We start from the raw sequence: 27284 nt of genomic DNA on the forward strand, positions 1-27284 counted from the left end.
AAGAAGTGTAACGATTGCGTTTGCAATGGTAATATCACTTCCTGTTCGCGAGTTTTCGTAATAGGAGGGATATCCCACCGACTAGCACGTGCGAAATCGCGCGGATCACAATTTCCAAAACGGCGTGAGGCACGTACGCGGTAGCGCGACCGGTTCGAAATAGTTGCTCTAGCCGCAGCTTTCCCCGCTAGTTACAAGAGTTAGTTGCAGAATGCAGCACTCTGGAGCCAAGAAAAGCACCTGCCTGGAATTAAGAAACCACCCGGAATTCGGGCACTTTCCTCTACTAATTTGTATCGACAGCAAAATAATTCGTAGATTCTCAGCGGAATAATCTAACGAATGGCAATTTTTTAACGGATCTTAAACATTCTAAAAAAATTGTTTGCTATCCGCGTAATAACTGGCGGATTTTTCTGCGACAGAAATTCGCTATGCCAGCAGTTTATTCTTCTTCGTGCAGTTTATTTTTCTCCGTGCGGTAATTCCAAAACCAACGGAACAATAAAAATGAGACTGGAAAAAATTTACTCACCGCGTGCAATTAAAAAAAAAAATGTCCGTAAATACCACACGTGATGCGTTAGTCGTGAGACATTTCGTACATCCAACCAACACGATCCTTTATTTATTATGTGAGATATAAGCTTTGCGACAACTAACCCGTCTGACTTCTAGCCCTGGTCTTTCATGTATCCCCATGAACTCGTCAATGAAAGCTCCTGAACATATAATCTCCTGCGCATAATTCGAGAACTTTTCAATAATCCGTCGTACAGTATCGCCGAGCGACGCGTGTCTTTTCCCCAGAAAGTCGTCGAAAAATCGAAGCGGGGGAGAACTCCTCCGTCGAGTTGTCGCGCGCGAGAAAGAACGTGCGATCTCCGAGGTGATCGTCGAAATCTGTCAAAGCGAGGAAACGACGTCGTGCGAGAGGGTAAGCGCGAACGAGACACCGGTGATCCGTTTAAATGAAAATGTAGGCCTCTATTCCTCCGACCGCAGAATCCGGACGGACGCGAACACCCTCAGTGAGTCGCGTTCGTTGTTTAATGCAAATCTCATTAGCGCCCAGCGCGTCCGCGTGTCGTCGAGCCGTACGGTCGGCGTGAAACCAACCGCGCGAGGATTGCGAGACCGTCGCGGTATTAGTCGGCATTATTCAAATATTAAATATCCGTTATTTGCGTGAGAAGCGCGAGCCGGGCGTGACGACAGCCGGAGTTTATTTGAATTTAATCACAGGGCGAAAGCCGCCCGTATTAACCGCCGGGAATACGCGCTCTTTCTCTCTCCGTGTACGGAACGCGCGCGGTTACCCCGTGGCACGGGGGTGTGGAGCAGGGGAGGAATTTAATATCCGTTCCGAGCGAACACATCCGCGTGTGTACCGCGCGAATAACGGATAACACCGGCCGGTCGAATTGTGAGCGGACAAAGTACGCTCGCCGCGGAAACACGTGGAAAATCATGCGGCGCCGAGCGAGCGAACGGACGAACGAACGAACGAACGAGCAAGCCGGAAGCTGCGATTTTACAGCGATGGCTCGATTTATGGATCGCGAAAGCCCTCGTACGCGCGAACGAACGAGCGAGCGAAGCTTGCTCTCCCACTTGTCCGCGTGGGAAATTTATCGTGATCTAATTTGGATCCAGAGTCCGGGTTTTCAATACAATGATGGATTCTAATTGGGGAATGTTCTGCTTAGAGATATAATGTTTCACATATACGATTCTAAGCGAGAAACGTAAACAGATCCTGTATTTGGTCGCCCCCAACGTTTTCTCACACTGAGAAGCCTATTTAATTGACTCAAACTTGATTCTTGTCTGGATTGGGGCGAACAAATGTTTTGATTGAGAGGGATAGAAATGGGACTCCCAATCGGTATCGTAATGGGACAACTTTGAATATTCTAATCGGAATATGCTGCATATGGACAAATCGGGGAAAATTTCTATGCGGGTGCTCCCTCATCTCCTTCGCGATTTCACATCGAACAGGACATGGTAGGATAGAATAGATGATGTTGATATCGTATTAGCTCACGTTCGTAGCAACTCGGGCTAGTTGGTGGTTATCAAAACGCATATTGCGACCGGCCAGAATGATTCGCCCATCGCGACTCTCGCGAGTTGTCATTACGCCTCTTCCCCTCCCCCCTCTCTCTCTTTTTCTCTCTCGAATATTTTCAGGGCAAATATTTGCGCAGTTTTTTTACGACACGCTCGTCGCGAGATAGTAGTAGATGTGGATATGTATGTTTCGTCACGTATCTACGCGCAACGACGATTATTTATTTCGCCGCTGCGATTTGTCGGGTCTCGTTCGACGGGCGCCGATGCGTTTTTAGCCGGAAAGTATTGCGACACGACAGCACTCGTGTCGGCGCTTATCGGCGACAATTTGTGTTTATCAGAAGAATCGTCGCGTATTCGCGTTCTATTGAATGTACGTACGCGATAAGCCCGGATCCACGATTATAAGTGTAGCGAGCTTTCAATCTCGCGCTCTAAGCAATAAAATGTAACGTACTTCCTGACGAAAGGCGCTTCCCGCGCTGTCAAGAGTTGCTTAAGCAAATATTTTGGTTCTCACAATCGAAAGATTTGTTTGAACAGATCCTAATTTCAAATTTTGTTCGAGGCAACTAAATGGATTTTCCGGTGTAACGACTTCTTCTAACGGTTTCCTCTGCGGATTTCACGATACCGGATCCATAATTTGCTATCTCGCGCTCGTCAATGCGGATGTATTTTGGGCACAATATTTCCGAGAGAAACGGCGGGTTCCGAACTGAAATATTTATTCGGCAAAATTTCCAGCGATCTACGCGACGCACACACCGTGTCCCGATCCGAATTAGACAATGACGGGATACGCGCGTATCGTCGCGCCTCGCACAAAAATAACGATCCGCATCCGGCGAGCGCGCCGGATAAGAGCCGAAGGACTCCTGTCTTCGCACTCCCGAAATGTTGAGAGAAAAAATTCGTTCGCAGCGCGAGAGGAAGAAAGAGAGAGAGAGAGAGATCGTTCTCTTCCTTTCTCTCTCTCTCTGCCTCTCTCGCCCTCTCTTTGGCGGTCATTGACGCCTTTCTTCACGCACGTAATATGTATTTACGAGAGAGAGAGAAAGAGAGAGCCGTTTTTGCACAGCGAGACTTCTTTTTATCCGCCTCGCCGTTGACGTCAATCTCTCGCTCCCATAAACGACGCACGGCACATGTGCGGACGCCGTCTCTCTAACCCACCGGCGGCGGCGGCTTTTCGTTCACAGTGGACTTGCGCGATATAGAACGCGCGCTTTAAAGAGCCAATCAAAATTCCACGTTGACCCACTTTATAGTAGCTGACCAACGACTCCATTCGCGAGTCCGGCTTGATAATCGCTACCGAACGAGATCGACGCGGTCCGACGCGCCCGCGCGTCCGCTGCCTGCCGCAGTGTGTATAAACTGCCGTCGCGACTGTTATCCAAATCGCGCGGATCCGACGTTCGTTCGTTCTGGAAATGATCCGAAAAGAATTTGGATTCTCGTCACTCTCCGGCATTGATTTTGATCTATTTTCGGATATTGCCGGACAAACAAGAGAGACACGTGGTGACCGGCCGCAAATCCGCACAGTAAAAAAAGTGCTATAATCAGATAAATGTAATTACTTGTTTCTCGTTTCTTAAATCAAGTGATGTTTTTATCATCTTAAGTAGGGAAAGATTCTGTACCTTGGACCCATATTGATTTCAACGTTATCTAGTGATTTTTTCGCTTTGCTACTGTGATAATTCATTGTATTTATCGTCGTAGATAAGAATTTCAACGGTAAACGTGATGAATTATCACATCAACAAGGCGAAAAAATCACTAGTTGTGGCGCTGAAATCGAGATGAATTCAAGGTAGCGTATCTTCTCCTATATTTTTAATAGCTTGTAGTAAATACTTGAAAACGCAATATCTTAATTTCAATGAATTGCTGAATATAAGTGTAAAATGTTTCTAAATTTAACAGATTATTTACTAGAATTATATACATGCGTAATATATCTTTTCCATTGAAGGAATCTAATGAATTAAAATTAAAATTTTTCTGTATCCAGTGAATATTTTCTAAATAAGTAAATGTTTATATTCTTAATATTCTTAATATCTAAAATTTAATATTTGTGGCAATTGTTTTAACACATAAGGTAAACGTCTACTTATACGAAGGGAAATATTATATTTTATATAGTCAATCATATCAATCACGTGTACATATAATACGTGTATATAGTCAATATATATTATATTCCTAATTCTCCAGTAAATATTTGTCAAAGAATATTTGGATAACTATTTTACTTGGAAGTAAATATTACTTGAACGATAGCGCTATTTTTTCAGTGTGCGTTTACATTCGCCGATGAAAGCGCATGTAAAAAAGGGATTTTTGCAAAGAGGAAATGCACGGTAGGAGATTCCGCAAATATCAGTGATATATTTGACGTTCGAGTTTAGAAAGGAAGAATTGTTCTCCCGTGAAGTGAATTCGCAAGTTACACTTCCCCGGTTCTCGCCTCCCCCGTTCGGTAATTAACTCGTGTGTGACGATGATTAATCGTTCGTCTTTTTTCTTCTTTTTTTTTTTCGAAAGCAAGCGTCGAAATGTTTTCGCGGAAACGGGTGGTAAATCAGCAATTTACAGTCACCACAGTCCAAATATTAGAACGGATGACTCGACAAATCACTGCGCGTATATTTTATTTCGGGGAATGCGGATGGCACTCCCGGCATCCGATAGATACCGAATCGATAACCGATGAAATACTTTCGAATGCTTTTCGAAGCGGAAACGGTTACTCCCGATCATCAAATCTGGCCCACCGGGAAAAGGGGAGGGATTTATCGTCGGGGAATAATTATCGACGGTGAATATGAATTTACGCGCGTCCGGTGTTTGTCGATGGTTCGAGCTTTCCGAGCGCGCATGAATTTCATTGAATTTCAGATACTCGCACGCGCGCGGGAACATTAAGTAATAATTTCGGTCCGTTTAGCCGCCTACGCGGGAAGAATTGGCCGCGCTTAATTTGCAGTTGACGGAATGACAAATCGCCAGACGAGAGCCCTCCTCTCTCGCCTACGCGTCTCTCTCGCCAATGCACTCGCGACGTTTCGAAACGCAACGGCGTGTAAGAACAGCGAATCAATGAGCGTATACCGCAGCTACGTTCGCGGCATTATTAATTAACGAGAGAGCGATTAACCGTGTCCAATTTTCGAAGTCGTTCAGTCCGCGCTACGTTACAATACATAGGAACGAAATTAACATTTTCAGCAAGTCTCGGAGAACGAGGCGATCGATCGGGTGTCGCGCTGATTATCGATTTACACAACAAATTTATTAGACACCAGACCGATATAGACGCGCGCTACGTGCGCGCTATTTAATTAATTACTATTACATGGAATGAATCTCAGTTAATGTGTGTAATTTGTAAATATGTTATGTACGTTGATAATGCATTGCCCTAATTTGTAGGAATTCCTCACTTTACCCAGTTACTTATTGGGAAAAACTGGATAGTAAAAAGCAACTGCCGGGAGAAATATATGCGCATGCGCGAGAGATGAAAGTATATTTCCCTGCCCCGCTTATCTTAACATAAGTAAAATAATTTAATAGATAATTAATTATATAAATAGATAATTATAAATAATTTAATAGATAATTACTTAGAAACCAGACTAAAATTCGTTGACGAAAATCTGATATCTCTCGTTACTTGTTAAAGTTGTTGACGCGCCAAATGCATTTACGGGCTCGCTTTAATTGATCGCGCCGCGCTCCGAAACCCGAATCGGCATTATCCCCAGCCCTGCCAGGATAAATCGCCCGTACAAACATCGAGTTACTTTTACAAGCTTTCCGAAATTACTCCCGCGCTCCTTCGAATCCCGGATCGCATTCCGCTCGCGCGGATAAATGCAAATTGTCGGATCGTATCGCCTCGGAAGCATCGACTTCCTCCGCGCGCCCGTGTCGACAAAAACAAATTCCTACGCTACTGGGTGGGTCGATAGTTTCCTACTCAGGAAACGGGGACGGAGTTGAAGTTAGTCAAGTTTGCGAAAACCGAGGCCGGAGGGAGGGGGAAGAGGGTAGCCGCCGAATTTACCCATTGTCCGTACCGATGTCAAGGACTTTTGTCGATGTAATTACTGTCGAAAGTGACAGCAAAGGGGGTGCGCTCGTTTGTGTTACGGACAGAGTCGGTTTCCCCGCGGCCGCGAATAGTCGGCGCCGCAAAAAGCAGCTTTATTGCACGTTGATCGGGACGGTCGATTAACGCGCGCGCGCGCAAACTCGCGCTGCTCGAAATACAAACCACTCTATTTAGCGAAAGAGCCCGGTGATTTTCGGCCGGCGCTTTTTTCGCGCATGAACTCGGATAACCGCACGATCGACTCCCTCTTTCCTCCCTTCTCGCCATAGAAAATATTCGCTTTTTTGAGTTTGCCGAGAACATTCGGCGCCGTTCAATTCGTTCCGCCGCTCGTTTTACCATCGATCGCGCATAAGCAAATGGGAAACCGACCTCCCATGCGGCTAGGAATTCACGGCGTATTACCATTAATGGAAACTATAAAAACGAAATTTGAATATTTAATATTGGAAAATGTCGAGAACCATACCGTGGTTGGTGCGGGTAAATCCGATCATACCCGAAGTGACCTCGTAAGTTGATTGTTTCCGAATTTCACTTCTCGGAATCTCGGAACAACGTGAGACTCCGTTTTATCGGTAATGAGAGTAGTCGACGTTGATTTTGAAACGCCTCGTCGGCAATCGGATAATCAACCGATCATTGAATAATTTTTAACGTCCGATTTCGCCGTTAAATACTTCATACAACGCGCTTTTCTCGCACGGGTCGTGTGCTCTTTTTGACGCGTTGCTTAATTTCCATATAATCGAATGCATAAAGGGCAGGGAAACCGTTGATGTCGCGCCGTTGAAAAACAGTGTAAGAGCACGCCCGGCTCTGTCGATCGATACACCCGACGTTCGTGGCCGACTATATTCATTAATGCGGAAGCTTCGCTAAAAAGCTTTGCGAAACGCCCGTATTACGATGTAAGCCTCCGACGAGTCTTTGTCTCTCTCTCTCTCTCTCCCTTTTTTTACACCGTCGCCTGACCTGTTAACACTCAAGTAGTTTCATGAGAGGCACTTGACTCATAAATTTAGGTACCGTGCGCGAGGCGCACGATGACGGCACACGACAAAGTTACGTTTACCTACCCGAGCCAGTTCAGCCTGGTTCTTCGAGTCTCCGCTGTATACCGCTGGCCCTTGCAAGCGCGATATTTCAGGGTGGATTTAATTAATTGTTGCAGGCCCGTCTTCGGACTTTAGCAGGCACAGTCGGGTGAGGCCGCGAGTGTATCACGGCAGAACGAAGAGGCAGATCTCGTCGACCAAAGAAAATGTGAGTACTACTTGATAACATTTCTCTCTCTCTCCCTTTCTCTTTTAATATATACGATAAGATATTTTGTATCTGATCCAAAAATACTGACTTATCCAAGGACTATTTCTTCTCTTTTCCCTTCTCAATCGTCGTTCGCTTCGCTCGCGACCCAACAATGCGTCCCCACTTTTACCTTCGCGACCTTAAAGGACGCGACGTTCCTCAGCCGAGTTCTCGTGCCAATTATTTGACGCGCCGGATATCCGGTAGACCGGTGGCAAGGATTAACGCCCGTGACCTTCCCTCGGCGTTATCGGCGTGCGCTCGTCAACTGCCCTTCTTTCCACGGAGCTTTTGCGCGGGTCGCGGCGCTCCGCGCAGCGCACTCGCCGTTTGCTCGGGCGGGATTACAATGCGAGACGCGGATCGACGCCGGGTGCAACAATTTCAATGCAAATGCCGCGGCATGCAGCGAATACAAAAGCGGGCCGAGGGTCGCTGCTATTAGATAAAATGCGACGCCACGATGGAAGAGAGAGAAGTTTATCCTGCGAGGCTGCGCTGGCGACCGATTCGGAAAAATCTAACAGCCGCGGGAGAATATGCAACGAAAAACATTGCATACTCCGCGCGCGAACAATCGGGATTCCACGGAACGCCGTCCGGACGGTAGAAGTTTCTCGATGCTTCCCCTTTTTGCCCGGGTATGAAAAACAGCTTTTAAACTTTTTCAAAACGGGTCAAGATATATCCCTAGATATGTATTCCGCTTTTCATCAAATTTCATAAAAAAAGGAAAGAGAATCCCGCATGGAAAGTTTCTTGCTTCTAATTGGCAATTTTCCAAAATATTTATGGATTTCGTTTGGGAAATCCATCAAGATTCTGGTTGGAAGTGTAATGTTTCAAGATCGTTACCCTGCGTTTGCGTCTACGACTCGCGTCTTGCGTTCTGCGTTCTCTAGACAGGGCGTGTTTTAGGCGCACAAATATGCGCGCGAGAGCCCTCCGCGATTGAACGCGCACACACGCGCACGCAAGAAGTGCTTTTGAATTGTAATAATTTTGCCACGCTCCGAAAGGAAGACACACGCGCCGAGGAAAGCGACTTTCCTTCACGCAAGAGCTGTTTTGAATACCGCACATTCTCCTCCATCCTACCTTCGCCGCTCCTTCTCGAGAAGGGCAACGGTACAACGTACGTCCGTAGGACGACGTAGAGAAGTGCATACTTACAGGAACAACAACGGAATTTACATCGGGCGTATAAATGCCCCGGTGTCGTCTCTCGTGAATCCGTTATTTGGCGGCTGCCACGATGGACTTGCACGTGCGCCACTTTGCAAGCGCAACGTGCCGCGCGGTATCCGACAGTTCGCATCTTCGCGGTTAAAAGTTGCCACGCTGCAGGCGGAGATGCGAACCGCAAGAAAACGTCTCACTCACGCGAGCCGAACTTCGAACTTCGAACTTGGGGACGCGAAGTTCAGAAGTTGCGCTCGCGTATTTAATATTTAACGAAGAACGTAGAATCCGCTCTAACGAGATAAAAAATTCCTCCCTTGGCCAAATGAAATTCTCGTTTCCGGGCGTTACCGTGAATTTTTTATATTATTTAATATTATCATTTTTAATTCCGTCTCACCCGCGTAAATGTCGCGACTTTGCCATATTTGTGATACCTCTCGTGAGACCCTCGTTGTGTTACTCGTAAACTAGGGCGTATCCACGAGTCTGTCTAATCGAACGTACGTGCCTCCATCGCACAGAACAATTCCGTCAAGCGATATCGGCGCCGTTCTCCGCGCACGTATAACGATAAATATAACGATAAAAGGTGACGTCGCGCGAAACATCGCGGGCAGCGGCATTTCACTGCGGCTATTCTCTTCTAGGATATCCTTGCCCTCGTCATGAACAATTCGCTTTATTGGCCTCCGCCCAGCGCGAGTCGTCGACCGTGTTGCGACCGCAGAGAGACGCATATCTCGCCGCGGAATCGCGACGATAACGCGATTACGCGCGAGATAAGGGTGGCACGGGTATTCTAGATACGGAAAAATGAGCAAGACTTGGATAGAAAGTTGTAACACTGCTGACAAAGACGTCGAGTCACCTTCTCCAACCCTTTCTCCTGAAACCGTGCTAAAGCCTGTTATACGATAAGTTGTGCGTCGGAACGAAGCTGATGGTCCAATGACAGAATTTCTTTTTCGAATACGGGTCCCTCTCACTGGGCCGTCGACCGTGTTCCAATAGCAATGCACGACGTATTGTATAACAGACCTCGGAGTCACTTAAAATAAAAGCCTCTCTCTTGTGGGCAAGACATCGAGACGTTAAGGGGTTGAATGATCAGTGATTACCGACATCAGATCCCACCATTCTCCGAAATGACTTGACGAAAGTTAAAATCCTTCAGCACGCGTAAAGTATGTAATAAAATATAAAGTATATACAGACACAAAGTATAGAATGGTAAACGAAAGACTAAAAATGGCAAAAGTTCCAAAAATGTACATCATGTTGCATCGTTTGGTACGTGGGAGCTTTAGTACGTCAAGTTGTGGAAGAATTTAGAGGACTTTCAGCGTATCGAAGCTCGGATAACACACAGAACGACGCGATACACGATAAATCGCTTTTCGCGACTTCTCTGTTTCCTTCCTTCCTCTTCTTTCTTTTTCCGACCCGGAAATTCCAGCTCTAACGATTCGGCGATCGTGCGGACGTAAATATACACCGACCCACCCTTTCCCTCCCCACACACAGACAATATGCGCGCGTTGGTCCTGACAGAGCAACTCGCGCTCGGCATTTAGTCCGGGTGTTCGAAAGTGCACAGTTTACACCATTTGACACATGATGCAGGACACGAGAACGTGGCGCATGCAAGTTCGCTAATATCGCGGTTGCTCGTCCAGGGCAAGATTGCGGCAATATTGACGAACGCGCGAACCGTGATTTCGCTCCCGACAATGGAAACGCAACGCGTATAACGCGCTCGTAAATAGACAGCGGGGCGAATCTCCTCGATTGATAAATTAAAATGGAGTCGGTCGAGAACGAAACAAACAGACGACAAAATATAAATGAATTTTGTAAGTGTCCACGCGCAACTGGCACGAAGAGTCTGCAATATTAAGCGGAACATCGCGAGCGGACTTAAGCGTCGTGCGATTTACGTGAGGAATTTCTTTTTTTTTCGTTCATTTTGCGCAAAGTCCGTCTCGGCGGTGCATTTGTTAACACACCGGGGTTTTTATCAAACGAGCGGTCGTGCGTTCGCGACTAAATCGAATCAACTTTTGCCGATAAAACTTTTTCCAAAAAAGAAATTTCTCTGTAAACACGACAAGATATCCAAGTAGAAATCGAATCTCGTGAGTGTCTCTCGGGTCACAAAGTAATGGATTTGTTCATTTTAACATCGCTATTAGAGCTAGTAATGCAACTATCACTTCTTCTAGCGGCTAGATAAACAAACTAGCTATGATGATTAAACAAAAAGAATTACAGTTATGAGATGAAAAACCATAATTAGTTGCCAACCAGTAATATAACTTTAACTTGTTTCATTCTGATTTGCTACTAATTTTAAAATGTTTTAATAACGATATGTAGCAGGCCAAATAAGGTTTTACAATTGGCCTAATATTGGACCACTACTGTTAAAAAACACCGGATTTCCCGGTGATGATGATAATTCTAAATATAATATAAATTTACAATACGACGATTTTATTATAAAAATATACATCTTGAAAAGAGATGTGTTTCATGCGTAAAATTCATTCTGTTAATATTTAATTAATACTATGCATTTTTTACGAGAAAATATAAAAGAGGATAAGGAAATTTTAATACATGTGACAAAATTATACGTTTTAAATGAACAGTTTAATATGTAAGCGTGTAAAATGAACTCAACTTCGTAAAATAATACAAACAAAACTTGTTTGCAAAATAACACGGGAGTAAAAAGTGACTGCACGATTTTACACATCTAAGTGTCTAAAAATTACATACTTGAATTTGCAGTAAACGGCTAAATAAAAAAATCGATTCTTTCCAGTAAATAATCAACCAGTAACGAGAGCTAATAACACGTTAGAAAATTTAATCTGGCCTGTGCCAATTAACTAGGTAACTTTTTATTCCGGCCGATTAGTGACATTTTTATTCGGATACGAGCAACTTTCTAAAGCGAATCTGACGCACGTTGCTGCGCAACTGAATCTTCTTTTTCGTTTGTTTACATTTTAAGCACCGATTACTCGTTTGCGTCTGTTGCTATCTTCTCGTTGATGGCTCCCTCTCGAACTGGGATTGTGGGTCATGGCGATGGCCAGTACCAAATGTAAGCCGTACGAATATGTCCCCGATCTAGTCTTTGACGAAACGAGCAATTGACCCGGTTTCTCGTTATCTCATATTCCGACAGATGTTATCAATATATTTGATAGAAGTGCAGAGGAGCTCCATCATTTTCCCGCGAGCCGGTGTTGCGAGTGTCCTTCGCGATTCTACACGATCGCTGTAAACCGGTTTTTGACTGAGAAAGAGACTTCGCCCCCTCGAAGGCGAACTGGCGAAGTTTTCGCGAATGTTTTCGATAGTCCGAGTCCTCGCGAAAAGCGGAATTCGCCACCGAAAGCGGAAACTGTGTGTGCGTAAGGTCGCGAAATTCAACACGGGGGTCGTGAAACACCAGCAAGAGTCGAGATGGCAACTGCGAAGACCTCGAATTTCTCGCTGCGACGACGGGCAGACACAACGACACGCAAACAATCGCTCCGTCGACAATATTTGTCTTTGCTCTTCGATATCGCTGTTGTATTTCTCGTGTTCATTCTGCGAAAAGAGCTTTCCTCTTCTATCAACAAACAACTATTAAATTATCAGGTATCGTGCGGCTCATCCTTTGATGAAACTCGTACGTTTCTAAAAAGCATATCGCGATAAAGGCAATAAAATCGTACGAAAGTATAGAATAATGTCTTTTGTTAACATATTACTTTTTAATATATTCACTTTGTTAAAATAACTCAAAAATTTGGGCGGACCGTTCACAATATAATACAAAATTGTTTACCGTGTATAGTGGAACTTGTTAGAAAAACGATTCTCCTGATTACAATTCTTTCGCTGTAATAATAATACCTGCAAATATTAATCAATTTTTTATCAGCGTGTGTACTCATCCGGAAACGTTTGCGATCGCGTTTGCATAACGGGACGGCTCGTAATCGTTCCGACAATAAGTAATTCGCGCGCCACTCGGAGAGCGACTTGGCGCACTTTCCGGTTGCCGATTCGATTCACCGGCGGCACATAATCGCCGGTGAAAATCGCTCGCCGAAAGCGGGGGGCGCGCGATGAGACATTATATCGGGCGGGCGGGCGACAATTAAGCGATCGAACTGCATCCGCGGCTAATGCGCGTTACGGGAGCGGTGGGACGGGGTAAATGTGATTGTCCAATAAACTCCCGATGAACTTTGCCGGCTTTATCGCGCTACGGCTTTCAACCACCCTGGCGATATTCCCGATAACGGGGGGTGTACGGTGAAAGGGGTTGAAAGGAGCAGAGATCTGGCCTTACACACGGCCGGGGGGGAAGCTTTGGCCCCGTCGTAGTTCCGCCCGTCGAAGTTTGCCGCTTATAAAGGAGACGGAGTACTTCCGCGAGTGCATCAATCGCGCGCGATCGCGTGAGCCGATATAGAGAGAGCGGAGATCGCGTTAGACGTGAATGACCGACTGGGGGTCTCTACTAAGCTAACTTTCGCGTTAACCACGATCGTATAGAATGACGCGACGGGTGAACAGGATATTAATCTGAAGGGTATGATAATATGCGTGTAATAAGTATCTCGGTACGTTATAGAGAGAAAAAAGGCACGAAGCCGACATACCATTGAGATCTGAAAGCCGGTTGAAGGTGTAGAATTAAAATTTATGTGCTCGAATACAAAACGGCAACATTCCGTTACCAAGATGCATTGTAGTTTCTTTTTCTTTTTTTTTTTTTTTTTTTNCTTGCAAATAATTCGTTTTTACGAAGTGGGGGAAAAGACGCTTCGAGAAAGAAGATCCCAAAACCGACATATGGTATTATTTTATACATATCACATACGTTATTACGTTATATACGCAACGAGAAAGCGAGCTATTTTTACTTAGAAAGCGATTTCCTTCCTCCCGATTCGCGAAAGTGTCTGAGAAAGGAGATCTTAATGCAGCAGCATCATCTCGTACTTACGAGATCGTTGGATCGAATCCCACTTAATTACGCCAGTTAATATGCATTCTTAAGCCGCGAGAAACGAGACTGGATGGTTCGTCCGCGGATACGAAGTTTCGCTCGCTGGACCGCGTCGTTATCGCGAAATTAATGTATAATTAACGTGCTCTAACGGGCGCGAGGTGCGCCCACGCGATCTTTCAGAGGTACCAATGTACCAGGGGGAGCTTCTTTCCAAGTTCTTGGCGATGTTCTCAGTATCCTTCGCAAGGCGCATAACACAAAATCTCCTCATGAAAACTTTTCGGTAGTTTCAATATGATATCAAAGTTAATGACATCGTTACGTTCTCGCGCAGACTTTGACACGGACGAGAGACGCTGCGCGACTTACAAAATGTATGCAAACAGTGTGCATATATTCGGCAATTTCAAATCGATTAGCGTGGTTACAAAATTGCAAAATCGTGAATAAGATGTTATAATGTTTGCGCTCGTGAACGCGCGTGGACAGATGTATTTTCGCAGTTATTTTCGCGCTTCATCGATCACGTTGCGGTCTGCCGAGCAGATAGCGCGTTAATTTCCACCAAAATTTCCGATTAATCGAAAATTCATCGTACACATAACATCGCCATCCGTTCGGACGAAAACACGTCATTTGCGTGAACGCTTCTACGCGATGTAAATTTCCCCATTAGAGATTGCGGTAATCATACGAACGCGGCGACAAGGTTCTTTGTCCGCATCTGCGCCGGTGGCAGCGGGCTGCGGAAACCAGACTTCCTCTGTTCGCAAGCTCTTAACGTCGGTCTAGGACGACGAGATTAAAGATTTCTTTCATTCCACAAAGTAACTGCAGCGAACCGCTATAGGTAATATTGTGCGACCAGCTTGTGCAAGAGGCGCGGTAAAATGCAATCCACAGTGGGTAGACCACAGAGAGAACGCGGAAAGTTCATTGTCGGTCTGTGAACTGTGCTGAAATAACGAACTCAACGTATATCGAGGATTGCCTGTCCGCTTTCTTTTTAAGCTCTCGTCCTTTGCGATGCCCCCCCCCCCCCNCCGACGTTTAATCAGGCTTACGCTGTCTCGCTGTATCGCTGATACTGCGTTATGTGGCAAAGTGAAAAGAAGCCTCTCAATCCGGGTAATAAATATATCAAATATTCATTTGTCACTTATTAACGATTACAGTTACGATTATTGTTATTATAAAATTATCGATTACAAATAATTATTATTACATAAAATATACGAGATTACATAAAACCATCATTCGCGAGAAGGGGAGTAGAATTGCGTGGAAATCTAATCAACTATTTCATTACGTTGAATATACGTTCCCTGTAAAGAAATTCAAGATTTATAATTGACTTTATATTGATTGAAGTTAGTTATCGCTAATATTGCTTTCCGAGCAATAGTAAATTGCAATTTTTATATTAATAAATGAAAAGACATTTTTCTAAATAAATTTCCCTTAAAAAGACCGAAATATGCCGAATGATTAAAATACGCATTCAGGGATGAAAGGGTAAAGCGAAGTCGAAATATCCCGACGTCGGTACCCTGACGTAAGGATATTATTGTGGTGGAAGGCCAACAATCTCCGCGCAACAACGATCTCGAGATTTTAGAGCGTTGCGATATTCCTTTTGCGACGATGCATAACCGGTGCGAGAACGTCTGCGACGTTCGTTACGGATCCCCTAGCAGGAAGACGCGCACGTGGAAATATCACCAAAGAGAGGGAAAGGCGCAAAGAGAACACACAGAAGACACACCGTCGTAACCTTGGTGTGATCGTGAGAATGAGAATGGCAATGCGTGCGTTCGTTCACGTGTCATCACGCTGTACAACGCGTATACACAGCGCGCGACGTCCCGATCGTCACGGCCAAGAATCGCGTAACTCGCAGTCGCGTAAAACTAAAAATAGTGCGCGACATGTGCGACTTCGGACGGGCAACGTGTTCTCCAGAAGAGTCGAAATTATCATCGAGCGCTCTTTTACTCATCTGGCAAAAAATAACAAAAATATAATCGGGAAAAAGTGAAGTTAATAAAAACAATTTTAACATTTTTATGATGAAGAAGGCTTCACAATGTTGAAAATCGAGAGAAATAGGAAAAATGAATGTACTAAGTGGGTAAGAAATGTTCTAGCCGCGATTCTGGTGTTAGTATTAACGGGAAGAATCTTATTTCGCGGAAAATTCGCCGAAAATACGGACGACGTGTTCGCGAAAAACTGATGATCACTGAACGAAAGCGGAAAACGTAGAAAGCGGCGCCGTCCTCTGCTCGACGATGTCGCGGCCGGATTCGCGAACGTGCATCAATTAGCTCTGGTTCGCTTTCAACCGATGCAGCAGCGCGTGCAGTTTGTGCGGAAACCGACGAATGCACGCATGGATACGCACGCTTATTGCTCTTTCCGGTCGCTATCGAAGTTGTTCTCGAAAGTCCTTTCGTCTCGGCGCGACATCGACGCGCACTTGCCGTGTGGTTTTCTGTTTGCGAAAAGAGAAATTTCGACGCGGCGGTAAACGATGGCCTCTGTTTGGCCACGCTCGCCGACGCGGGCCAAACCGTTAGTGGGATTTAAAACTGTAAAAAGCTGAGTTGTTACACACACACATGTACGCGCGCGCAGGAGGAAACTTCAACCTCGTATGTGATATCTGTGTTCCTATCATCGGTGTCACCGCGAAGATAGAAACGCGTAGGCGGACGCATAAAGGATCTCTTGTTTCCACCTACGAGTCCCGATGGAAATTCACACGGTCATAAATCTCGCGTTTAACCGCCGTTTATATGTATAACGTCACTGAGCGAAACGGTAAAAAAGAGGAAGAGAAAACTCCGCGTTTACCTGAACGCGAATAAATTAAACTTATTAATCTCATGACGCAGTGAGTTGGTAAAATTGTTCGCGAGTAGAAAACGGTAAAAATAAAATTATAATTACTATTATTATTGTTATTTTATTATTATTATTGTTATTTTATTATTATTATTGTTGTAAATAAATCGAAAAAGGAAGGAGAAGGAAAAGCTCGCGAATATTTTGCCGGAGCAGAGGTATCAGCGGACATAATCAACGACAACGATTACCAAGCACGCGATGAGCGATGATTCGCCAGTGTGAACTCAGCACTTCATTTCGTATCATCGCAAGATTCACGCAAGTTTTATTTTTACCCGCAATATTTCTACCGTTTACCGATAGATCACAGCAATAGTTTTACCGAGTTAAAAAATGACATTTCGAAAATGTGAGATGTCAACTTTCCATGATATCGTAATCTCCAGAAAAGTCCAAGATTTTTAAGGTCATTCTTTATCCTTACGAAGTGAACTAAAATGTTCACGAAACGTTAAGTCGCGTATGAAGGAGATGCTAACTCGAAAACTAAATTGAATATTTGGTTGTTGAATATCTGAAAGTTCCGGCCTTCCGGAACTAATCGTAAATCATTTTTGAAACAAATAAGGTACCAACTTTACACCGGCTGACGATCCGCGACACGATCGCACGTAACCGCGCAGAACGAGAGCGGCACGCGGCAATTAAGAATCGCGAGGCTTTAATTAGCGCGTTTAAATCGCGCCAGGTGCCGGCATACTCGGCGGCTACGAGGAGTTGCCTCTGTGCCGCCGGAGTTGCTCGCGCCGAAACGCGATCTCTCTCATCCTTGTGGTCGGTGCTCTCGTGGTATAAAACGCGTTGCCGGCAGCTCTCATTCAACGGCGTGCAAACGACACACAAGCGGCCGCCACTGCCGGTATATCTGGATTTTCCTTTTATACGCTTCTCCTCTCCTGTATTCACATACAGCGACTTTTGATCTGACTTTTGTCGTGCGCGAGTTAAAACTCTTTTTTTTTTTTTCTTCGAGTACACGTGGGCGGTGCTTTGCGAGCAAAAATGTGTTCACTCTGAACGACCGACCGATAGTTTCGCATCGGATCGAATTTAAAACGAATTTAAATTTTCTCTATCGTTGTAATTAAGACAGCTGTAATGCTTTTGACTCATTAAAATTATTTATTATTTTAAGAACATTTTGTCAATTAAAGGATTTAGACATATTAAAGACATAGACATTTATTGGGAAAATTGGGCGCTGAAGACATAAAAATAAAGATATGTTGCTAAATTATATATTATTATTTATTTATTGCATATTGAAGTATTATATATTAATTGTATAACTACTAACTATATGTTAATATATTAATTATATATAAATATATATTCATATATTAATTATATATAAATATATATTCATTTATATTAATTAAGTCATTTTATTCAGTAGAGCATTTCATAAGTGGGATGTTGGTTAATAATGGATATAATATAATATTAAATATAATGATGCAGAGGAGAAGATGGTAATATTATGGCTCTCCGTTAACATTTTATACGTGACTTTATTAATAATCAATATTTTAAGTTGAAAATTTAACACATCACATTCGTCCAAGTGGATTGTGGAGTCCGCTTATCCAAGCCCGTGGCCACGGCAATTGTCGTCATGTAATCCACAGAAACCGCACACAGACGCGATTAATCAGACACATCCGGTTGATTCGCGCGGTACGTATCCGTTTTTGCAAAACCTCACGTCCTCCTGTTCTCGTCGCGATTCATCTTCGTTCGTGAGCGTTTTCACAAGCCCGTTTTCTTGAAAAGACCAAGCTTCTCTTTTCTTCGAACTTCCGAGGGACGGCGCGCGGACAATCGGCGACAGTGTGTAGAAACCGGAAACTCCGAATGCGCAGGGGATGGTTCACGGGGACTCACAATGGAACGTAAGGGTCACGTCGGCTGAGTTTTATACGGAAGCTGGAAGGGAATCTTTCTCTTTCCCTCTCTTCTTCCTCCTCCTTTCTCCAACGGCCGTCTCGCTCTTCCACCCTCGTGACGCTCTTTTTCCACCGTGGGATTAACTCGATCCTAGTTACCGGATTAAAGGGACGACGGTCGCGCGGCGAATTCTTCCCCAGCTGGAATCGCTGGGTTCAGTCGCGTCGCGGAAAAGTCGGAATCGTCCTCGCCTGTTTAACCCGTCACCCTGCCGAGTGGCCGGCTGATGTAGTCCGTTGAATTCGCACGGTAAATTGTTTGGAATGCGCTGACGGTGCAAAAAACGTCCGTAAATTTCCTCGTGTTTTGGCGTTTCCCTTGGCGGCTCCTGTGTCTTCGACCGCTACGAATTCAATGACATCGATGAGGACTGCGGATGATCGCGATGCGCTTTTCGTTGTGCGATTAATTTTTGGTACGTCGCGTTATAACGCCTCATCTGTCGAGTTTAGCGAACCACCCTTCGTCTGTAGACGACGGGTGACTCGCTAAATCCGCCGCATGTCTGTACATCTGGAGCCGACTCTGTGTAATTCAGACCGATCGATAAGTATAATCGAACGACGTAAATTACATTTAACACTTTTCGTATTATATTTATTTTTACCGCGTTTCTGGGGTAATAATCGTCAATTAAGGAGGTTGTAAGTCGTATTTTCATTATCTGAATAATAAAGGTTAATTTGGAACAAAGTTGAGATAAATATACGTATATATTTAAAGTCAAACTCTTGTACAATCAGTACGGCGATCAATATGTTAATACCGTTTCCGGCGAATGGAAATTCTCGATTCTTAAGGGAAAAAATCCGGTTGAGGATGATTCAACGTTAAATTAAGGTACACGAGGCGTCGTCGCGTTGAAATTCGCGATCCAGTGTATCGGGTTGATGCATGAGGGAATCTTCCGTACACCGGCCGTGTCCGATAGCCCATCGATATATTTGTTTCTCGCTATCGACCGAAGACGAATGCGGGTCATAGCACCGTAGGAGCCCGCGGGACGATATCAAAAGCAGTTTCCGCGGGTGGCCGCTGGCCAAGTATAGATTGCTAACTGTCATTGGACAATGATATACAGCGCCCTGAAAGGATTTTCAAAGGGGCGCATTGTCGAACAACGTCGCAGCCGGTACGCCCGTGGGATCGTTGGATCGTTTCCTAAGAAATGTCCTTCACCGTTTTGCACCATTTGTCTTCCGACAACGAGAGTCGTCTCATCGAGGATTCGCCGCGATTCGTCGTGCGATTTTCGTAAATTACCCTGCTCAGCGAGCGAACGAGCGTTTTAGCTCGTATAAATAATAATTTCACGGCGCGCACATGTGCGCAGCGGCGTGAGACAGGGGGAGGGAGAAGAGCCGGTAGTTTATATTTTATTAAATTCTCGCTGATTTCGCGCGATATGCATTTTTCCGGGGGACTACGGCAGTTATAATAATTTTAAAAGCTTCACATAAACACGACGTTATTTATGAGCGTTCAGCCGCGTTAAATTGCGATATTAACGCAATTTAATTCACACTCGTGTGTGTGTCGCGGTGTTGTGTTCTCTCGCGAGCAACTTCATATGATGCATTAATATTCCTAGTGACTTTGTTCTTCTCTCTCTCTCTCTCTCTCTCTGTTGCACAAGGTTAAAGCCGGCGTGTTTAAAAATACAACGTCGAGAACGGCAGAATTTCGAATGTCGAAGCGACGAAACACAGAGGCCCGTCGGTTCCGATCCGGTGTGCGTCTTCGTTTCGCCGTAATTGAATTTTCCTAAATCGCCTCGGCGATCGTACTTTCGCGATTCGCGAATTTCCGCCTTTCTCGCGCGGATACCCCGTCTCGGTCTGATTTACCGCGCAACTTCGACGCGTGTCGACATCTTCCCGCGTAGAAATTTTCCCAGATTTTCTCAGATTATACGGCGTAGATTCCTCGATTAGAATAACTCAGAATTGTCCCGAAATAGGTTATTCCGCTACGATATTAATTAAGAATCCCATTTTTATCCGAAACATCGGATAAAGCATCTCTTCCACGATGCTGATTAAAAATTCCTCATGATATTCCCAGATACAGTGTAGATTCCGATTAGAGTACACAAAGTTTTTCTAAAACGTTCTGAAGGACGTCTTCAAAACGTCTTTTAAACACGCGTTTCGCTTGAGGTTGGAGGTGACCAGATATGATCTGTTTCTATTTTCCTCTTAGAATCGTATATTTCAGGCATTGCGCTTCCAACGAAAAAGAACACCTATCTAGTGGATTCCCACTTGGAATCCACAATTATTGCGGGAAATCGGACTAGATCTCGACTGAATTGCGAGAAATTTTCCGTACGGCTCCACGAGGGTTTACGAGGGGGAAGAGAGCGCAGCATCTCCCCGCGGTATTTTCCACGATCGCGCTGGCCACTCTTTTATGCAAATAGGCGCAGCTCCTGCGCCGAGAGCAAGGCGCGTCTCGCCTCTGTCGAAGCGCAAGGAGGTTAATCAATAATTCATGATGGCATAGGGCACCATCGTAGTCGCGCGCGCGTTCGCTCGCTCGCCCACGGCTGCCGTCGTTGAAACGCGGCCTCTCCAATTTCGCGGCGCTGCGTTACATCGGTAATTACCGCCACAATTTCAGTTGAACGCGGCACTTAGAGTAATTAAGAGCTCTGAGCGGCGGTTCCTCCCTTCTCTCTCGGCGCGCCCCGACGTCTTTGTGCGCGCGCGATGGAAGATGGTTAGTTAAAAGCTCCTTTTATTCCGTCCGTCGTCGACGTAAATTGTAAAACGTAAAGACCAACGTAAAATACAGCTGAAGGGATTGCCGTATAAGTTGGGAGCTTCTAAAGCGTCGGTCGCAGCGACAACCTTGATTAACTAACTCCCGGTTAGCGTTTTCTCTCTCTCTCTCTCTCTCTGTCCCTTCCTCTCTCCCGCTACCGTTCCCCTCAATCAAAGCTCTGGCCGTAAGATAGCGAAAGAAGCGTTTAGTTAACGTTGCGCGGAAGAGGTGGTTCTCTCGTTGCCTGCGGGGGAAGAATGTACCGCCGACTTTACTCGGGAAGATTTATGCGTTGGCGATAGGGAGACCGAAGCACGCTCTTATTTTAGCTCGCTAGCTTTTACGCCGTTGAAAATAAATCAGGACGGTGAGATTCGGATTAAAAGGAAAAGACTCGGAGGTATCACGCCGTGTTATTGAAAAGGAAACGGTAATGGAATCATAATAGTGATGATTAATCCTGACACTAATATATATCGGACCTACGACCTAGGTCTACGCGCGTTTTCTTTCACTCGTTCCATCTTCCACGTTTTTGTGCAAGACGCTATACTTCGCTCCTATTCTTCTATTGCTCAGAAAACAAAGTTGGATCCGTGTGAGCACAGATAGCCTGGTGGTAATAACTAGATCCAGTGAGATAACTGGTTTCCTGACGGCAACGAAGTCTACAAAGACGATAAATAAAAATTGATAGAGGAGAAAATAGTATTACAGATCTTTATTTATATTTTGTACGATCACTTTGTTAATGATCATTATTTTAAACTGAAAAATTAACGATTACCTTCGCCAAAGTTTCGTTCGATCGATTCTAGAATTCAGTTATAAAATATTTATTATTCGGGACGTTGTTTATCAAAGTGTGGCGATACTAAACAATGGGGCGACCAAAAACAGGGATTCCCTCCAAAAAAACCGCAGTTGCGCCCCGTAGGTGTTCCCTCGAGGGAACTTAAAATCGTCGAGTCTTCGCGACGGGCGCTTCGGCGACAGTCGATTTTCCCCCGTCGAAAGTGCTTGTCGTATTTTTCCGCAGCTTTCCAATTAATCGCCGCAACCGCGAATTAACCGATTCCACGACGACTCCGTCGAGGTGAAAGCCAACCCGTGTCGCAAATTACGCCGCTGGAACACCGCTCGTCATCGACCGACACGCGGAGAAAAAGAGAATGTCCGTCATTTGGGAATCGTCAAATTCGAAGACACACGCGCGGCTACACAGTGTCGCGGACAGCGCGAATCGAGCCTTCGTTTCCACCGATAACGACGCGGCCAAAAATTTATCCGGCCTGTCAGTCTAGGATTAACGACCGCTGTCAGCGAGCCCGACTATTAACCACTGTTAGCGTCCGTGACATCGCCGGCACAGCGACGCGACGCGACATGAACACGGGGTGCTGTTGTTGCATATCCGGCTCTCGTCCGCTGATCCATCCACGCCCCCGCGTGCGGGGAAAAGTACCCGTCCGGGACATCCCCTATGAATTAAACATCGCTCGCCGCCGCGCAAACGAGATTCGCAAATTCATTTCGCACTCGGCACGCGTACACACATCGGAAAGGCGGCGGCGAATTCCCAAAGAGTTTATGAATTTCGCCTCCCTCGGACGCACAAAGTTGTAATCTAATATCGCTAACTGCTTTACGCGCACGACGATATGATGGCCGGCGAAGCGGGTTAACGCGCGCTCGGAAAACGACAAACGCGAACCAACGGGGCGGAGTCGTCGACCGTTGGTGCGTCCGCCGGTAATTTCGACGTCGCTGCCTGCGATCGGCGCGATTAATCGCGCGCTGGTTAAGAGTTCAGCGTCGAAGTGATAATTCCGCGTGTGGAACGCGGGATGATTGTCACGTTCGCGTTTAATAATCAGGTATCGGACGTGTCACGTTACCGTCGTCCTGGTCGTTCGCGTTATCGTTTATCAGTTTCGAATTGGGTATTTTTGAAACGGGTGACCCCTCTGAAATCTTCATTGTTAGGAAAATCCACATTAAATATAATAATTTGGCTGTGAAATATCACGAGTTACGAAAATTAATAATTAAATATTATATTTAATTACATTTAATGATTATGGAAAGACATCCACCTTTCATAATGGTATTGTAATAATTTAAGGTGTAAGATTTAATGTGTGAATATCAGTGAAATACATTGCAAATTGATGTTTACAATTAACGGTTTTATATTGCTGTCAAATCCCGTAACATACATATATTAACGATTATACTGTGTATTATTGAATATTAAAACAACTTTAATATATCATAACGCGTTAAAATGTGTCCTAATTAAATATGAAAACTAAGCAGCAAACTATATAATACAAGGCGGAAAAATAATATAATAATATATAAATACGTAAATTTCATATTTGTTTTTTGATTTTATCAAATCAAATATTAATCACCGAACATTTTTGCAAAGTGACACGGTAGTGATATATGTGCGCTCGACTTTACTACTTAATAAGCCGCTCGATATTCGCCCGACAATGAATGAATGCGACCGGGATTCCCATCGGCATCCGTTCTTACTTACCACCGCGCTCAACTTGGATATCCGGACCACCGCTCGGTTTCATGGTCGGAGAAAGCGAGCATCCGAGTATAAAATTAATTGCTCGACGCAGCGTCGATCTCGGGGATTCAATTTTCACGGGAGAAATTTTCTTTTCCCGGGTCTAAGCATAGTTTTGCCGCTATTAGCGCAACAGGTGCGCGCGCGCGATCGCGTTCTCTTCGGCGCTCTTCGACGTGAGAAAGAATCGGCCGTGTTGTTCGGTCGTATCGAGCTGCGACGATGCCGAATTCGTCGCTTCTTTCAAGCGAAAACAATTCACCGGTCTGTAATTAAACGGTAATTGGACTCGATCGACGTCTACTGCGAAGGGATGAAGCGCGATACGTGGAAAATGAATTTTGTCGTTCGAGGCTCGTTCGATTCCTATCAATTTCTCGATCTCAATGTACTACGGAACAACCGTAGTGGATTTCGTGAAGATAAACAAAAGTTCTAATAAACGGTACTCGAAAAACCATTTAATTTCGCGTTATAAAGCATTTTCTGCTGTAGAGCAGATAAACAATTTATCTACAGATGTTCAATGTGCTCTCCATTCATTTCGAGTATACATCATATATTTGCACATGACTGTTTGCACACTCGTTCCACACAAGTTTCTAATGTCGACGAGTAATATCGTCGGCGTGTAATGCGCGTGTTTCGTAAACATGTGTTTGTTGTCAAGTTTTCAATTCTCTGTGTCAGTTCACCCACGAACGCCCGTATACGGACATCTAATTACACATCGGCTGTTGTTTTGTTCAGTTTGAATACGATAAATTGTTGACAATATCTGGTTTTGTGTTGGGTTTACAGCAGAAGTTTTTTTATTTAACTCGGGAATAAAATATAGCACATGCAATATTGTCAAATCTTTACAGGTTAGCCGTCGTATATCTCTACTATTATCAAAAATTGTGTACTTTACACATCAATTTCTGGAAAACTTAGATGATCGACGATTTTGCAATTTTATTTTATAATATTTCTACAAGTCTCTTTTATCATTCTCTTGTTTCTTACTAAAACCGTAAGAGCAGGTTTGGTCGTTACAATAACAAATGTAATACTGTGAAAGCTGTTTTCGCACCTGTGATAAATGTAAATAATGCTAACTTCGACTTTGGTTATCTCAGCTTCGGTATAATCAATCTTTACATTGTGTAAATCGTGTTTCGATTGATCAACGCTATTAAAAATTCGAAAAGATCCTAAAGAAAATAAATTCATGAACCACTCTTTTTGAGCGATAATTTCGCAATCTCATTTTAGAAAGGAGGTAATAAAGATGGTTCGCGAAGAAGTTTCGGAAAAAGTCTGAACCGCGAACAAAATCGTAGGATGCGATTTTCGAGCGTGCGCAGTGCCGGAGACTCAAGTTCTTTTTTCTCTCCTTTTCAGGACATCGAGCACGCGGACGTGCTGACGGTGGGTTTCAACGTGGACGGTGTCGAGCGCGTTCTCGACCTTCGACTGAACACCGATCTAATTCCGGTCGGCTATCAGCAACGCTACCAGCATCGCGGCGCTTACAAGGTGCACACCCCGTCGAAAGTTGTAAGTACCGCGCTTCGGTATTCGCGCCGCAGCGTGTTAACCGGCTTTCCGCAAACAACGGTCGGTTAATCGATATCGACCGTAATTTCGAGTGCTCCGCACCAAGAAAGCACCCGGGGGATTTCCATTCAGCCGCAAAGCGGCGGCGTGTGTTCGGCCATTCACTCGCCGTCGTCGCGACTCGTGACGCGTCGAATGGCACATAAAGAACAGCATTATCGCCTCGCGTAATGGCTTTTGATGCGCGACGTGAAGCTTACGCTCGTGGGCATCCGAGCGTTCGATTCGCGGCTGAAAGGATGATTGATACAATTTTCCCTTACGACGCGACACAGAGCTTCTAGCTCCTGAGGAAATCGCGCACAATGCGAGGAATCTTACCTTCGGATCGGGGAATATTTGATTCTTATTTCGTCTCGTTGCTTTCAGGGCTCCGGCTTGAGGCGCCGCCTCGACTTTCATTAATCGTTTGGGAAATTATTTTTTGAATTTAATCGTTTTTAAATTAAAATTAACGATTAAACGTGGCGGTAAGGGCTCGGTGGACGTCGGTGATAAGCGATGATATCGAATCAGTCGCTCTCTCGAGACTGATTTCGCGATATCGTAGACAAGTGTGTCGCAGTTTGTTCGTACGGTTAGTGCGTGACTCCTCTCGACTTCCTTTTCGCTTTGCGCTCAAACTCCGCGTCGTTTCTCAGACGTCCCGGCGCAAATCGATTTCACGCTCTAAAAGTCAACACAGCCGGTGGAACCGTATCAATTTTACGATACATCCGTGCAAAACAGAGGGCCGTGCGATTGAAGTTTAATTCCGTCTTAACTCTCTGAGTCATTGCGTTACGTTAACGTCCATTAGCTTTTTTTTCTCCTGGCATTCCACGTCAGACAGCTGTGACGGCGATAGATATTGGACGGCGTTAGATATTCATGGACGCGTTCAGTTTTGCGCAATCAGATCGAGTGTGTGGTATAAATAATTGAAGAATTCAAGTCAACCTTTACTACTATGAGAGAACAAGTGTCTGTTTTAAACCAGACTGACATCGTTTCTCATCTCGAGCTCGTCAGCCGCACCTATTTCTGTCTCCGCGTATTCCCTCATCACATCTCCACTCCCGGAAAGCCGAGAATCTATTTGGAAAAATCCATTTGATTCCAAACGTTCCGCGCCCAAACTTCCGGCCCCTCGAAAATTAAAAGTCTCCACGGGTGTCCGCCCGCTTGATCGCTCTCTCTCTCTCTCCCCTCCCTCCCTTTTCTCTCCATCCCGCTCTCCCGCTGTACTATACTCCCGTCGTCATCGCGCGGCTGGGAAGGTAGATAGGTAGGTTGGTGGGTAGGTAGATAGATATCGTGCAGGTGTAACGCCGACTACGAACGGCCGACGAAATCGATCGGCGTGACTCATTCTGTCTGCCGTCTGCATGTATAATAGAACGACGACGACGAGCACGCTGTAAACACACGCGAACGCAGAGACGCGTTGGTCCCGACGTCGAGCGGGCTGTTCACGAATGGCACGTTTCCGTTTTATAATTTAACGCCGCCGCCGACGGTAGTGGGAGAAAGAGAGAAAGACAGGAAGGATGTGTGAGAGAGAGTAAAAAGAGAAAAAGCTAACGGAGCATCCGGAATACGTTGTTGAATCGCGCGCGACACAGAACGCATCGCGCGGAACTGCGCGACATTCGTCCGTCTGAGGATTCGAAAGTTTTACACATCCTCGTTAATTACCTAATAATCCCCGTCGTTCGTCCGTGGGAGAAACGAAGAATAAGCGAAAAATATAACATCGGGTG

General features: G+C 45.0%; 1 protein-coding gene across 2 annotated transcripts in view; it reads left to right on the forward strand.

Annotated features, from left to right (window-relative positions):
* Nucleotides 1-27284, forward strand: part of LOC106751139 (disintegrin and metalloproteinase domain-containing protein 12) — a 100643-nt gene that overhangs the window by 52064 nt on the left and 21295 nt on the right. For both annotated transcript variants that reach the window (XM_014631947.1, XM_014631948.1), the window contains exons 2-3: nucleotides 7386-7477; nucleotides 25327-25482. In XM_014631947.1, coding sequence (XP_014487433.1) covers nucleotides 7386-7477; nucleotides 25327-25482 — 248 coding nt within the window. The remainder of the gene's footprint in view (nucleotides 1-7385; nucleotides 7478-25326; nucleotides 25483-27284) is intronic.

The sequence above is a fragment of the Dinoponera quadriceps genome, unplaced genomic scaffold, assembly GCF_001313825.1.
Source record: "Dinoponera quadriceps isolate SergipeBrazil2010 unplaced genomic scaffold, ASM131382v1 scaffold6118, whole genome shotgun sequence".
Lineage (NCBI taxonomy): Eukaryota > Metazoa > Arthropoda > Insecta > Hymenoptera > Formicidae > Dinoponera > Dinoponera quadriceps.